General features: G+C 43.3%; 2 protein-coding genes across 3 annotated transcripts in view; one reads left to right on the plus strand and one right to left on the minus strand.

Annotated features, from left to right (window-relative positions):
* Nucleotides 1-6,185, plus strand: part of nom1 (nucleolar protein with MIF4G domain 1) — a 7,544-nt gene extending 1,359 nt beyond the window's left edge. For both annotated transcript variants that reach the window (XM_027028259.3, XM_081725423.1), the window contains exons 2-12: nucleotides 115-227; nucleotides 603-740; nucleotides 1,215-1,272; nucleotides 1,485-1,811; nucleotides 2,520-2,630; nucleotides 3,571-3,741; nucleotides 3,939-4,060; nucleotides 4,284-4,416; nucleotides 4,541-4,672; nucleotides 5,022-5,131; nucleotides 5,317-6,185. In XM_027028259.3, the coding sequence (XP_026884060.2) occupies nucleotides 115-227; nucleotides 603-740; nucleotides 1,215-1,272; nucleotides 1,485-1,811; nucleotides 2,520-2,630; nucleotides 3,571-3,741; nucleotides 3,939-4,060; nucleotides 4,284-4,416; nucleotides 4,541-4,672; nucleotides 5,022-5,131; nucleotides 5,317-5,494 (1,593 nt within the window). In that variant the 3' untranslated portion in view covers nucleotides 5,495-6,185. The remainder of the gene's footprint in view (nucleotides 1-114; nucleotides 228-602; nucleotides 741-1,214; nucleotides 1,273-1,484; nucleotides 1,812-2,519; nucleotides 2,631-3,570; nucleotides 3,742-3,938; nucleotides 4,061-4,283; nucleotides 4,417-4,540; nucleotides 4,673-5,021; nucleotides 5,132-5,316) is intronic.
* Nucleotides 6,186-9,656: 3,471 nt separating this feature from the next.
* On the minus strand, nucleotides 9,657-12,570 carry mnx1 (motor neuron and pancreas homeobox 1). The gene is made up of 3 exons (XM_027028261.3): nucleotides 11,740-12,570; nucleotides 10,688-10,848; nucleotides 9,657-10,535 (listed from the first exon to the last, which is right to left on the minus strand). Exons 1-3 carry the CDS (start codon nucleotides 12,221-12,223, stop codon nucleotides 10,266-10,268), a joined length of 915 nt encoding a protein of 304 aa, XP_026884062.1. The 5' UTR covers nucleotides 12,224-12,570; the 3' UTR covers nucleotides 9,657-10,265.
* Between the last annotated feature and the right edge of the window lie 2,283 nt (nucleotides 12,571-14,853).

Here is a 14,853-nt window from a genome sequence, read left to right on the forward strand (position 1 = left end):
TGGTTGTATACCGTTAGTCGTGTTATGTAGTGGAGCTGGTCTATGGTTGTATACCGTTAGTCGTGTCTATAGTGGAGAGCACACGCTCTGTTAACTGCTGTTGCCTTCGTTCAGAGTGCACCTGAGGCAGGAAAATACGTCCCTCCTTACCTCCGGGAGGCAGCAGAGAGCAAGCGCAAAGCTGAGCTGGAAAGGCTGCAGCGGAGTCTGAAGGGCCTGATGAACAGGTACTGATGAACAGGTGGAATGATGCTAGTGATCTGACAGTCTGTGTGTGAGTGAAGTAAATAATGTACTTTCTCCAGCACAAGTTGGTGGTGGTGTTTACACATTTGTGTTTGTGAATGGACTGTGTTTTTTATAATTTTATAACAACTGTAAACAGGTTACCCTGTGAATCATATAATGATGAACGCTGTGCTATAAGGATTTGCTGGAATTAAGTAATTGACATAAAAGGCTGCTCATATTAGCCAATCGGAGAACATCACCACCCTGCCAGTAGCCCCGGCTAAAGCAGCTACACCGTGCATCATCCACATATCCGGTGCTGATTAAACAGCTCAGTGATCATATGACTGACGTCGATCTGTCACTGGCAGGCTGAGTGAGCCCAACTTGGGTTCCATCAGTGGACAATTGGAGGAGCTGTATATGAGCTACAGCAGGAAAGACATGAACGACGTGCTGACCGAGGTTCTGCTAGCCGCCTGCGTCACTCCCTCGCTGATGCCTGACAGGTAAACACAGTTCCACATGAGCAGAACTTTGAGGCCACGCAGGTAACAGCTGCTCTAAACCTGCAATAAATCTGGTTCTGTGCCATACGTAGGCACGTAATGCCTGCAATTACTACTGGTAATAAACCTTTACTTCTGTCAAATGCTATAAATGTTTAAATTGATACTGGTAGGCATTTCAAGCATTTGTTAAACCCACTTAAATGGGTAAAGGGTTATGATTGGTGGCCACTTAAATGGGTAAAAGGTTATAATCTGTTTAATATTTAGCACATGGAGCACATCTATTCTAATACGAGACTGATGTGAAATTGTAATGGCTTCATATCACTGCATCCGGCTGGTAGCATTTTTATGATGTTCCTTTCGCTCTTGGTGAAATTTGTATTATCTGTGTGGGATGAATGCAGTAATGTTTATTGTTTTTGAAGGAGTGTAGTGAAGTGTGTTTATTGTTTTGTCTTTGTTTGCCAGGCTGCTGATGGAGCACATGTTGTTGCTTAGTGTTATACATCATACAGTTGGGCTGGAGGTACTACATTTCCCATATTGCAGTTCATTTCCCCAATATTTAAATAGACAGTGAAATCAACTACTGAAACAAAAGACATGTAGCTGGTTTTGGTATATGATATTTAATTTTAAAGTAAAGTCCACATGCTGTATATCTATTGACACCAGAATTGTGTTGTTTGTTTGATTCCCTGTGCCTCTAATTGATGATTCTCTCACTCTCACTCTCAGGTTGGCGCTCATTTCTTGGAAACAGTTGTCCGGCGTTTCGATGACACCCACCATCAGGGCACAGATGCAGGCAAAGAGTGTGACAACCTGGTGTGCATGATTGCCCACCTGTACAACTTCCAGGTGGTGCACTCAGTGCTGGTGTTCGACCTGCTCAGATGTCTGCTGGCCTCGTTCTCCACGCGGGACCTGGAGCTCGTCCTGTTGCTGCTCAAAACTGTGGGCTTCACCCTGCGTAAGGACAACCCGCTGGCCCTGAAGGAGTTGATCAGCGAGGCCCAGCGCAAGGCCAGCACAGAGGCGCCGTGCTCCCACGACCAGACCAGGGTAAGGAGCCGCTGGAACCTCCCACACCAGGGTAGGGAGCCGCTAGAACCTCCCACACCAGGGTAGGGAGCCGCTGGATCCTCCCACACCAGGGTAGGGAGCCGCTGGATCCTCCCACACCAGGGTAGGGAGCCGCTGGAACCTCCCACACCAGGGTAGGGAGCCGCTGGAACCTCCCACACCAGGGTAGGGAGCCGCTGGAACCTCCCACACCAGGGTAGGGAGCCGCTGGAACCTTTCACTGCTCTTACCTATAGCTGGAAGGCTTGGGTAGATGTTAGCACTGGTGAAGCATGTAACTATTGCATGCTGGGATCTCTGGTGAGGTCGTAAACTACTAGCACTCAGGAGCGCTGTGGAAGAGTGGTGTTTCACGTCAATAACTGTGTGTGTCCATTTTCTCTCAGGACGGCTTTGGGTATAATATTCAGGTGCCGGTTATCTAGGTAACGTTTTCTCAGGTAGGAGATATTGTTAATGGTTTAGCTAATGTTTTTGACACATACATGGTATTTAGGAAACATGTTCTTTCAGGTGCAGTTGTTTCTGAGGTGGGTTATTAAACATTTTTCTCATGTGCGGGTTATTTAGATGACATTCTCTAATGTGTGGTTTATTTAGGTAACATGTTTTGCTCGTGTGGGTTATTTAACCTAGATAACATCTTTCTCTCGTGTGCAGATTATTTAGGTAACGTGTTTCTCTCAGGTGCGGTTCATGTTGGAGACCATGCTGGCACTGAAGAACAACGACATGCGGAAGATTCCGGGTTACGACCCTGAGCCTGCGGAGAGGCTTAAGAAGCTTCACCGGACTCTGGTGAGAGCCACTCACCATTAGGGGGTGCACTGTACTCACTCACCACAAGGGGGGGTGGGTGTGTTATACCCATATATTAGCAAAACCACTGCAATATTTGCAGTCAAAAGATCCGTGGCTGTATTTGATGATAAAAATTACTTCCATGGCTCACAACAAACCAGTGAAGGAATACTACAAGAAAAGAATAGGTCTGTAGTTTTTCTCAAATGTAACGCTGTTCATATCCATGATGAGTGTCTCCAACCTCTACTCCACAGTGGTGGACGAGGTAGAACAGACCAGGATTGAGACAGCAAAACTGTGGTGAAGTTGAACAGCTTTATTTATCAGTGAAGTGAAATTCAACATTTAGTCTAAAACGCATTAAGTGGACAGCAGGTTTATGCAAAACTGAGAAAAGAACCTTTTAATCCCACCTAGCATGTGTGTGTGTGTGTGCGCGCACTGTTAATAGTGTGGTGACGGGTGTGTGTGTGTGAGACGTGTTCATGCCCCATTATTTGTGTACGTGTTTTAAACAAACAACCTCATAGTTCGCCAGTATCCTTAACTGGACAAATAGAAAAATTTTTAATTAAATGAAGAAAAAACAGAAATTGTCATCATTTGGCAATGCGACAAAATCTTGGCGCAATTTTAGACTTTAACCTTTAAATCTTATATTGATAATACCGAAATAGCATTTTTTCATTTAAGAAATGTAACACAAGTTTGACCCTCTCAGACCACAAGTTGCAGAGAATTCAAGCTTCTTTTTTTCTTCACTGTGTTTTATTGTTTTGTATATAATTTAATTTAAAAGTTGTTTATTAATTTGTAAAAAAAAAAAAATTGTGTATTTATTTGAGGTGTGTGTGTGTGTGTGTGTGTGTGTGTGTACGCGTACGCGCCCTGTGGTGTAAATAAATGAGAGGTCTGTTACCCGTGTGGTGTGCAGGTGCAGCACCGTGCTGGTGGAACTGACGTGAAACTCAGGGTGTCTCTGGAGAATCTTCTGGAAGCTGATCAGGTCGGCCGCTGGTGGATCGTGGGGTCATCCTGGAGTGGGGCGCCCATGATTGGTGACCATGACAATAAACCGGCTACCCAGCCTGCTACTGGGCAACAGGTGTGGAACGTTTTGATGACTGATGATCACTGAGATCTATGCAGCTTTTGGAATACGTTGATAATGGAGATTCTTAAAAATCACAGCCGTAGTAACTTCTGAAAATGTTGTAACATAATATGGTTATAACTTAAACAAAACGTAGCGTCATTATTGCACACTGCTGTCACGACTGTGCTGTGACGTTCTGCTATCAGTTCAGCTCTAAGGTCATGGATCTGGCCCGCAAGCAGCGCATGAACACAGACGTGAGGAGGAACATCTTCTGTGTGATCATGACCAGCGAGGACTATCTGGATGCTTTTGAGAAGTTGCTGAGGTCTGTTTGCTTCACTGTCAGCTTCCTTTTCTCTAGTAGGGTTGGAGCTTTGTCTGTTTGGGTTCCAGGTCTACGAGGATTAAGGTTTTCTCTGGTGTTCTCTTTCTTTTTTTATGTGCTTAACCTGTTTGATATGTTTAACCTGTTCTTATTATTGCTGTTTATTTTGGTAACACCACGTTGCTCCCCTCGTCTCCCCTCTCTCCCCTCCCACCTCCTCCAGACTAGGTCTTAAAGGACAACAGGAGCGGGACATTGTTCATGTGCTGCTGGATTGCTGTCTGCAGGAGAAAAGCTTTAACTCCTTCTACGCTGTTCTTGCAGAGAAGTTCTGCACACATGATCGCCGCTTCCAGGTAATGGCAACAACCCGGTTCATAACATTTTCAAAACATGGCAACATACATTCTATTTATTACTGTAAACCAAACTCAGATTCATAACTACCCATTGGTCTGTGTTCCTGCATCACACGGCCAGATGACCTTCCAGTTCTGTCTGTGGGATAAGTTCAAAGACCTGGCAACCCTGTGCAGCACTTCCTTCAATAACCTGGTCCTGCTGGTGACCCACTTGTTACAGAGAAACTCCCTCTCACTCTCCATCCTTAAGGTAGGACTCCATCATCCAGCACTCCCTCGTCACAGTGGGTCGGCATATCTGGGCTGGATTATTGTTTGGGTTTTTTTTTCATTCCAATATTTATTCTTTTTCTTTCTTAAATCTGTAATGAGGAGGGAGCTGCACAGTGACTAACCTTTGTTGAGTTTAAACATGGTAATTAGTTATTGTACATTTCAGCTATTATTTAAAATATTGACATTAGTGATCAGCTGGTCTGTAGAAACATGAGCCTTTAAGTCGAGATGTTCTGTCCTAACAAGTACTCAAGGTCATGAGAAGTCCTGTATGATTTTATTCTTGTGTTTTCTCTCTCACTCTCTCTCTCTGTCTGTCTAAGGCCATAGAGTTTGGGGAGCTCGATAAACCAAAGATGAAGTTCTTGAAGCAAATCCTCTCGAAACTTCTCCAGCAGACCCAGCCAGAAGATCTGGTGCACATATTCAGCAGGTGAGTAATTACGGTGTGAGTATTTATTTACAGGTGAGTAATTACGATGGACAGCTCCCATCACCAACCCTCCCTCCCACTGCACATTCAGGCAGGGCTCTGAAAGGTGTGAAGTAGGATCCAAAAATTCCCAGAATTCCATGCATGTCTGAGTGACTGTTTCTTCATGTGTACTCTGCATCCAGGATCTCAGGAATTCCCAAGTTGGGAATGTTGCGGGAAGGCCTGAAGCTCTTTATCCAGCACTTCCTGTTGTGTAACAAGCAGACGCAGGAAACGGAGCCACAGACAGCATTGCTGACAGCAAGAGCAGAGGTCGCCATTAAAGCCATGGAGGCCCGGGACACCAAACTCAAATTATAACACACAACACAACAATGAGTTTTCTGGGACGCACTTTCTGCCTAACAGTGCCTTTTCTCGTACCAGTGTTCTATGGACAACTTCACCACGTAAACCACATCTAGATCTGCTGGCATATTTTGGGTATTGTATCGTGTCTCTGGACCTGTGAGGATTGATAAAAATGGAAATATATGGAAAAGTCAACATGAATATGAAAACATGGTTATATATGACAATGCAATTATGACAATATAATTATTTTGTAAGACACCTTCCCCATGGCTGTGTTTTTCTCACATTTGTGGGTTATGGATGAGTAATATGACTATACCTTTGCTGTGTCTACTTCTGTACACGGGGCTATAGCTTAGGGAAGGGTAATGGACTGTATGCTTTCATTATCACAGTAACTTTAAAGGTGTTGTCCATAGTTCAAACCTCCCATTATGATTATTTCGTTCTGTTCTATAAAACATTTCGTAAATGTTAAATTACTACTGCTACTATTTTAAATTGTATTCAAAGTTGTTGGCAAACCTCAGAAAAACTAAACCTTGTCATATGGGTTATGATATCAAAGTATTATATTTTTGCCATCTCACCTGTCCCTATTCAAGAGGGATGCCTGGGGTAGGCTGTGGACTTTTAATAAACTAGATGGGCCAAGTGCTGCACTGGTCAGTAAATGCTGCTCAAACCTGAGACACAAGCTGTTCAGTCTGATAAATCCTGAGTCGTGTTTGTCAGCAGGTTTTGTTTACAGTTTGTGTTAGTTAATGCAGATTTTGTGGCTGGAAATAATCATGCCATTTCTGATTTGCTTGTTTGCTCCATGCTGATGTGTGTAATCACAGCAATGTAAAGCTATACCTACAGTACCGCTACACATGGCCATTTCTCCGTGTTACTCACTCTTGCTGGTTTCTAGTTTGCATCTCGTTGACGGGTTTGTGTACCGGATCAGAATGTGAGAGGCCGCCGCCCCTCACTTTTAGATCTCACTGTGTGGCCTGCGTCCATTTGACTGCTGCGTTATGATCTCTTGCCGTCTCGTTTAGACAGGAGGCGCGATCATGCATCCATGTTCAGGCTCAGGGGACAAGACATGGATTTATGTTCTTGGCCACACTGTCATCCCGGGTGCGGTTGACGTGTGCCCCTGCTACATTCAAGGCCTGAGCTTAATTCATTACTGACACTCGCATTTTCAACATCAGCCCACAGCAGGGAGGGGTCAGCGTCTCCTGCAGCTTCCGTGTGCCCTTGGAGGTCTCTCCGCTGCAGCCACTCATTTGCCCAAAGTAACTTGCAGGTTTTGGAGTTTGCAGCATTTGAATAAGCAGGCTTTCTTTTTTTCTGCTGTGTTGTTGATGGGCTAAGTTATGTTTTGTTGTTTCTCAATTGATCAAGTCTAATCTGATGTGTCAGACCTGTAGGAGATCAAACAGACCATTGATGGCACATCAGTCTTAACTTTGTTTTTCTCACAGGTTTGTAGGGGAAGGGGTGGGGGGGGGTGCTCCACAGATGGGCCTCATTCCCACTCCGACAAAGACAACATTGTCACCATGTGTGAACAGAACCATGTAATGAAAGTCCAGCCCACTAAGATACACACAGGTGACCAGAGCGAGAAAAAGGGTAGCGGTGTGTGACGAGATTTTGTGTGTGTGTTTTAGACGGAGAGCGCGAGCGTGTCGCACCTTGGATAGGGTCTCGGTGACCTCGTTATGACCCTATAATAGGAAGTAAGTGTTGTTTGTAGCCGATAACTGCTCAGATATCCTGACTGTGATTAGGATATACACACATTTTCAGCGAGTAGCTCAAAAAGCTTAATTCATGCATAGCAGTAGTATTTTAATTTTGTATTAATATTGGGTGTATTTGTATGAAACAAAACATTGTTTACCTTTTGTATATATAATCATAAGTGAATAGTGAGGAATTATACGCAGCTTTGTGTTGTGCACGGTTTAATCTCGTGTTATGGTGTAGGTAAAGAATGGGAGGTCAAAAAAAGTTCAGTCTGGACATATCAAATGTTAGCGAGGTTATGTGTGTAGAAGCCGAAGATTAAACAGTGCTGCGGGGGTCTTTGGATGGGGTTGGTTGGTTGTTTTTTTACACCAAAATGTTTCATAAATAGGCATATTTTAGTATTAAAATACTAACAGACAAAACACAAAGCACCATACATGTAGTAGGCCTAACCTGGCCTTACACGCTTATAACACGCTTATAATAGAAACCCAAGAGGAGCAGTCAAGAAAGATCAGCATTTACACTTCAGACGTTGCTTTCTATCTACAGGATTAGGGTTAATACCGCTGGAATCTCCCTTTAATGAACATAACAAGGTTTAAACCAAAGCAGTGTCCCGTCGGAGAGTCTCATGCTGTCGCTTGTCGTATGTGGTTCGTAGTATTACAAGCCAGACCTAAGACTAGTGCCTATGATCGTTACGACCGTTCTCCTCCTGTTCTGTCCTTGGTAAGTTTTGGGGTCTCACCTGGCGAACGGGAAACTGCACGTGACCCGCCCGCTTGCATCAAAGGCCTTCCTCGCGCTAAGGGTGCCGGAGCTGCTGATAACGACGCGGCTCTTTTGTGCTCGCGCAGCTGCACATGGGCTTCAGATCGATAAGTGGCGCTTCCTGCGCAATGCGCGCATTAGCTCTGTCTGCCCAGTGTGCTGTGTTTAACGTCATGTATGCTATACAGAACCCTCCTGAAACGATGTTAGAGCGGTACTTATTTATTTGCATTGCACTCTTTTAAACCATTTTAGATACGCTGAAGTCATGAAATATGATATCTACTTGATATGTCTGTGACTGAAACTTTTCAGAACAGAAAGCATCCGTAGGTCTAATTATCAGAATCAGCCAAAGGTCTCATGGTGCTTTGTGGGCATCTGTGACAGTACCATAAAACAATCTCCATAATTAGCTACGGACAAATAAGACAGGAGCGCGCACTCAGTGTCCAAATGGACTGTTCCGTTGGCCTGGCGCTGAGAGGAAGAGAGTGGTGATTATATTTAAATTGTTTCTAATTGATTCCGAGGAGAGCTTCCTGGCAAAGACCAGATAGATCACTGGGTTTATTACCCGATAAAGCCTTGCCGTTATTAATTGAAATGTGCTTTCTGAGAAATTGACTTAAATTACACTGTCGAAAGCCCATTAAAGCGCGCAGTCGCGTGCCGCTGCGCTATCGCCTTTTTTGTTTATCATTTTCTTTTCACGTTCGTCTTATTGAAAACGTCTTCATCTCGCGCCCGCTACCATCGCCGCGTACCGCTTATACATCCCGACGTCCTCGGCCAGGTTATAAAGAATCTGCCTGTTACGGGTGGAACGAATACAATGTGGACCTATTTATCTGTATATGAAAACAGGTTTGTTTGTAAAATGGAGTGGCCTGTTTTAGTCGACATTGATAACAAGCACACTAATTAATTAATTGCTACTTTTTGTGATATATTTTAGCTTACCAAAATCAGACCATTAGGCCGTAAATCAGACTACAATTTACAGTTGCTGTCGCTGGAGTTATTTAATAATTTTTACTAAAGCATTTACAATAATTTATTCCATAACATTAGAACAAAAAAATGTATAATTATGTCGATGTAGTTAACGATACATGTATTATGAAGTTTAATTAATGAACCCTTATTTCAATTTATCCGATTTAGGTTTGCTCATTTGGGTTAAGAAAGGATTTTTAAATTGTAAAGTCCATCTTCTACCAAGGGCTGAATAACTCTTAGGTTGATTTCAAACACATAAATAGCCTGTGCTTGCTCGGTGAACTGCTGATGGATGGACGTTCTTTCAAACGTTCATTATTGTGTGTCCACCGCAGCCGTGGTGCGAGATGTTTCAGTTGCTGCCTGCCATACTCGAGTGTGCTCGCTCACACATTTGCACAGATTCGCGAGCTCTATATACAGCGATTCCCATGACCCGGCCAGGTCACGACAACAGAAACGCTTTGCATTTAGTGCAGCATATATTTACTTGGAGGGAAAGAGACTTCATTCACCTGTACAATATATACTCTAAATGTAAAGCAATTTAACTGTTACCCGTATACTCGCTTTTGAGTTTTAATATCGACTTGAATGAAACTTTTTGGAGTTTGGAATTGCACGACGCAGTACACAGCTAGACTAAACATAAAAAAACAATTTATTAGCGTCTTCGTCATAAAGATAAACAATTTAGCCTACATGCAATTGTAAAGCCATTTTATAAATACATTATATAAAAATAAACACATTTCCACACGTAAACATTTTGGACACAAGGACACAACATCGAGTTTCAGAAATTAATTGTAGAACAAAGTGGTTACCGACTATAAAACGAAGGGGCGACATGTCAAAGACTATAAGGCTAAACGGCGAATTATTATTATTAACTTTTGAAACCATGTCATTGGCTTGATACCAATAAAATGATTTGCTCTATTTGACGCCATTTTAATAATACATGCTTTATAACAGTTTTCGCAGGCTATTTTCATGATACAGGCTAGACTATATTAAGCAAAAAATAAAAAATAAAATATAGGTCCTAAAATGGTATTTTGAACGGAGTCCATTCACATTACAACTTAGCCTTAGTCTCTGAACTGTTTCCTGAATCTGCCGTTTGCCCCAGAAAGCAGGATTTACTGCCGAGTGTGAAAACATGCACGTTCGTGTTTGTCAAAAGTTAATTTCCCTAAAGAGATGCACATGTCCAGCTTATAAGGCTATATGTACAGGAGGACCCGCCTCAGGGCTGCGGGCTCACGCCGTTATGCGCGCGTTCGTCCTCCGAAGAACAGTCGGATGAATTGTACGCGTAACTGTCGCCCTCGTCGTCGCTGTCCCCAAAGTCCCGTATTCTGCTGCTTTTGACTGACTCTACCTTTGGATAACCCGCCTGCTCGATCCCGTCGCTGTGGTCCTGCCCTTTGGAGGGTTTCTGCTTCTCGGCTTCTTGCTCCTTCGCTTTCTTGCTGCGCTTCCATTTCATGCGTCTATTTTGAAACCAAATTTTTACCTGAAAGGGAAAACAAGAGAATAATTTATTTGTCAAACAAACAAAATAAATAAAACGAATAGAATACGAATGCATCGTGAGGGGTCTAAATGTAACGCCTGTCTCCAGTGTGTAAAACCACGCTGTAGACTAACGACATGGGAGGGATGTACCTGCGTCTCCGTCAGCATTAACGACGTGGCGACCTCGAAGCGCTTGGGTCGCGAGAGATACTTATTCAGTTTAAACTGATGCTCCAGTTCCAGGAGCTGCTGGCTCGTGAACGCTGTCCTCGGTCTCCGGCATTTACCGAGGAGACCTGACTGCGCCTGAGCTGGAACACAAACACGTCCGCTACATAATATCAGAAATCATTTTAAACACATGACTTTGCTTGCAAGTTTGGAGCAGAAACGAAGTTCTAAATAGTAATATAAAATGAATAAACGAATAAATTAACAATTAGCACTAAATAGTTAAGAAACTACTGTACTTAATACAGATATACTCCGTCCTCCACCCCTTCCTTACGATTATCTGATGGTATTCAGTATTGTTTACTGTAGCCAGTGAAGTTAATTATGAACGGGGCACAGAACGACTCAAAATGCATATGCAGGTTAATGTAGGTTTTATGTAGGCTAATCATATACCTAAATCGGAATACATTTTATATTTTAAATATGGGTGTTATGACTGTTACTTTGATAGTCAATAGCCAACATCCAAAGACAGGCCAGAATAAAACCCCTTTATTCTTACGGAGAGGAGCGAGCAATTCCAGCTCGCACGTATGTTTCGTTTACCACACCACTGTCAGGACACCTGGTGGTTTTCCAGCCTGTTTGGCAGGTGAGGGTTTGAGTAAATCCGCCCGCGCGCAGCGGAACAGAGCGGTAGTGTCCTCAGTGCAAACACGCGCGAGCTGCGGTTTTCGCACGGGCCCGATACTTTCCCGCGCCCATTATCAGTCCATTCTAGCTCCTCTCTGAATAGGACAGTCTCGCCCTTCCTGCTCCATGAAAGAGTGGCTTTACCAAGCATGCAAGCATGGTGTTCCCATGCACACGTTAGGTCTGAACTAACAGTTCGATGTTCAACGCTAGATGGTAACTGATAGCTTACGGCAAACACTGAGAAATCCTGCTGTTTGTCGGGAAGCATAACTCAGTAAGTTAATGTATTTAACACAAGTTGATTTAGCGTAGAATTTAAAGTCACTCACTGTTGAAATCTTGTATTTTAGGGAGCATCATGCCCGCTGTTGATACCCTGAGCCAGTGGTCGAGCTGAAAGGTGCTGGCTGTGAGTTTGAGCGAGTCTCCGGGGTGGTGGTGCGCGCCGTGGGGGTAGGAGTAAGACAGCGATGGGTGCTGTGCTAGGGCTGCCGCGGGGTAGGTGTACATAGGGTGGCCGTAGACCGCCTGCGCGGGCACGCTGCCGCTGCTCTGCGGATGTAATCCGACCATGCCCGAGTGTGAGCTCAGGAAGCCAGGCTTGGGGATCAGGCCGCACGACGTTATCCTTGGCGGAGATGGGGTCTCAGTTCGCAGTTCAGTGCTTGGGTTCAAGTCTGACGCCGGGATGCTTCCGGAGGATGATATGGAGGAACTGGACAATGAAGTCACCAGCGCGAGTGGAGAGGTCTGCACTTTTGGCGGGTCCACAGCTAGCAGCGCATCGATACGAAAGTTTTTGGATTTCTCCATGTGGTCCTCCTCGTTCGCCGCGTGCTGGACGTGCCGTCTTTGAAGCTTCTGAGATGTGTCGTGGCTCCTCTCCGCGGAGTTATGATTCTGCCTAAGAAATGCACGCGGGAGCTTCACATGTCAAGGCGTGCCGAAGCGGGTGTGGATTGGTTGTTCACGACACCCATGTGGTTGTCCTGTTGGGCAATGTTTCAGCTTCCTCAGTGGTTTAGTGCTGTACTTTGCATAGCCGTTCCCGGCACAATAAATTCCATCCCTCATGATTTGATAAGAAGAAAAAGGATATTTTTATATCTATTTGGTTACAGCCGCACTCAGAGAAAACCTATTTTATTAGTCATATTCAAGGGAGCTAAATATTAGGCTACACACACACACACACACACACACACACACATACACACACACATACACACACATACACACACACACACACACACACACACACACACACACACACACACACACACATTATAAGACCTACATAAGAAATATTTGGAACGAAGTAAATGAAATCCACGCCACCAAATAGCTTACTGACTTCCTGAGTTATTTAAACTATGGGCCTACACCGAACCATATTAAAATCTGTAATTTGCACGTAATAGATAAATTAGAAGGTTGCTGGGGTAATTCATCTGGTAGAGTTTTATTTTGATGTAAACTGTATCTTTTTCTCGCTTGTTGGCTCCACAGGGTCTGTATGGGTTCTATATAAACCATCGGCGGGACACCTATTGCGCGCGCACCTGTAGATGCTCCAAACCAAAGGTTCATATGCAAACACATGGCCTTGAGAAATATGATCAAAAATATTTTTAATTAAATAACTGTCTGATTATTTACTGGACTGATTATCATATTTTTACAATTTAAGTAGATGTTTCCTCGATAATATATTTTCTGGGGAAAAATAAAAATAAAACATCGCATCACATTTTTGATGGAATTTTTGTTTTTATTTCTCAAGCAGGCGAACCTCAAGCAAAAGGTCGTTGTTATTAATTATCATTTTAATAAAACATATACACCCCATTTGATTTTCATTTCACTTCGTTAACTTTTTTCTGAGACTGTTCAGTTATCGTGTATGCTATTTCGTTTTTCTTTCTCCGAGTTTCTTCAGTACATTTTAAATAATTTTCAGTACGCACCATACATATGTACAATATAGCAGAACCTACAGATAAAGGTAGGCCTATATGATAGGTCTATTTCATTATTTTATTTTGATATTTATATGGTGTTTTAGGACATTTAAAATGTAGGACATTTAGAAACTCAAATACAAACGTGGCAGTATAAGCTCTTGAGGCTTTTCTCTCGGTGTACGTGTGTCGATGGTCATGAATCTGTGAAAATACTGGTTTCGTTTGGCATTTAAGTTCATAGAAGGAAACTAGTGTGGGGGAGCCACGCGCGTGGCAGGGTCTTTCTCTCTAATCAGCCTCTTTAAGCTAATGGACGAAGAGGTCAGAGCGAGAATTATTGACACTCTGCTGCCCTTAACCTGTCTACCAATAAAGCGGATTAGTTTTCCTCTATTCATTAGCTAACCACTCTCCCGGGACGTCCAGACCTCGTTTATTTGCTCAGGGGAAATCAACAAGTCACAGAGCGGATTCGACAAGGATCAGGATTTAATTGAGAACCGAAATGATATCATGACCGATTAAGTTATAATAGCTGAGTTATCTGATGGATAGCGGTGTGCCGAACTCAGGCTGCTGAGAAGGATGATGAGCTGCATAGCGGATTGTGGAAGTTTACAGAAAGAGCCGCGGGCACGAATTCACAGTGAGGCTTCTACTTCGAAACCCCCTCCAGTCGTTTACTAGGCCTTATTTGTATGCACAGCCCCGATTCGGTTCGGTTAGTGGGTTTACCTGATTAAATTGGTATGCGCTATTCAGAGACAAATGGGCCTCTCCATCTATGGCGGATCCGGCGACATTATGGACAATTTGGACTTTGTGCGATATGAATTTTCCCATTGAAACACTTTTCTTGTATCGCAGATGTCAGCCAATAAAGCTCTACCGGGCCTTTAACGTGCACGCATTAAATTGCAGCTTTGTCCCTTTCCGGGTTTAATTTCATTAAGGGACCGCATGAATATTTCTATTAAAGCGGCGATGAAATATGAAGCCGTTTAACATTGGTCTGTTCCAATCAGAGAGATTTATGGCTCTTTTTCATCACATCAGGAGAGGGTAAAATTAATATTGCGCCCCGAGAAAGAGGCAGCCCTCCAAGCACAAGGCTTTCCTCAGAGCTGCTCACTACCTTGGTAATTACTTCCACAATTAACTAGAATACAAATCAAAGTGACAAATCGAAATAGTTTATATATTAATTATCCTTGGTAAATGTGTTCATTATGAAAAGACAATTTAAGGGGACCTGCACTGTCTCTTTTATTGCAATAAATACATTTAATTATATAGCACAAATGGGGTCTGTGTCGAAACGAATAGGACAGCTTTTAAACACATTTGTGACTCATAATCATTTTATCAATTTAATTAGTCTAATTCCTTCTCATAAAGAGTGAGCCAGTTAAAGCACCATAAACGACAGGATGTTATTTAGAGTCATTAACCAGATCAAACTCCTGCGCTAATTTTTGA

This window comes from Electrophorus electricus, chromosome 13, assembly GCF_041902795.1.
Source record: "Electrophorus electricus isolate QZ-2024a chromosome 13, ASM4190279v1, whole genome shotgun sequence".
Lineage (NCBI taxonomy): Eukaryota > Metazoa > Chordata > Actinopteri > Gymnotiformes > Gymnotidae > Electrophorus > Electrophorus electricus.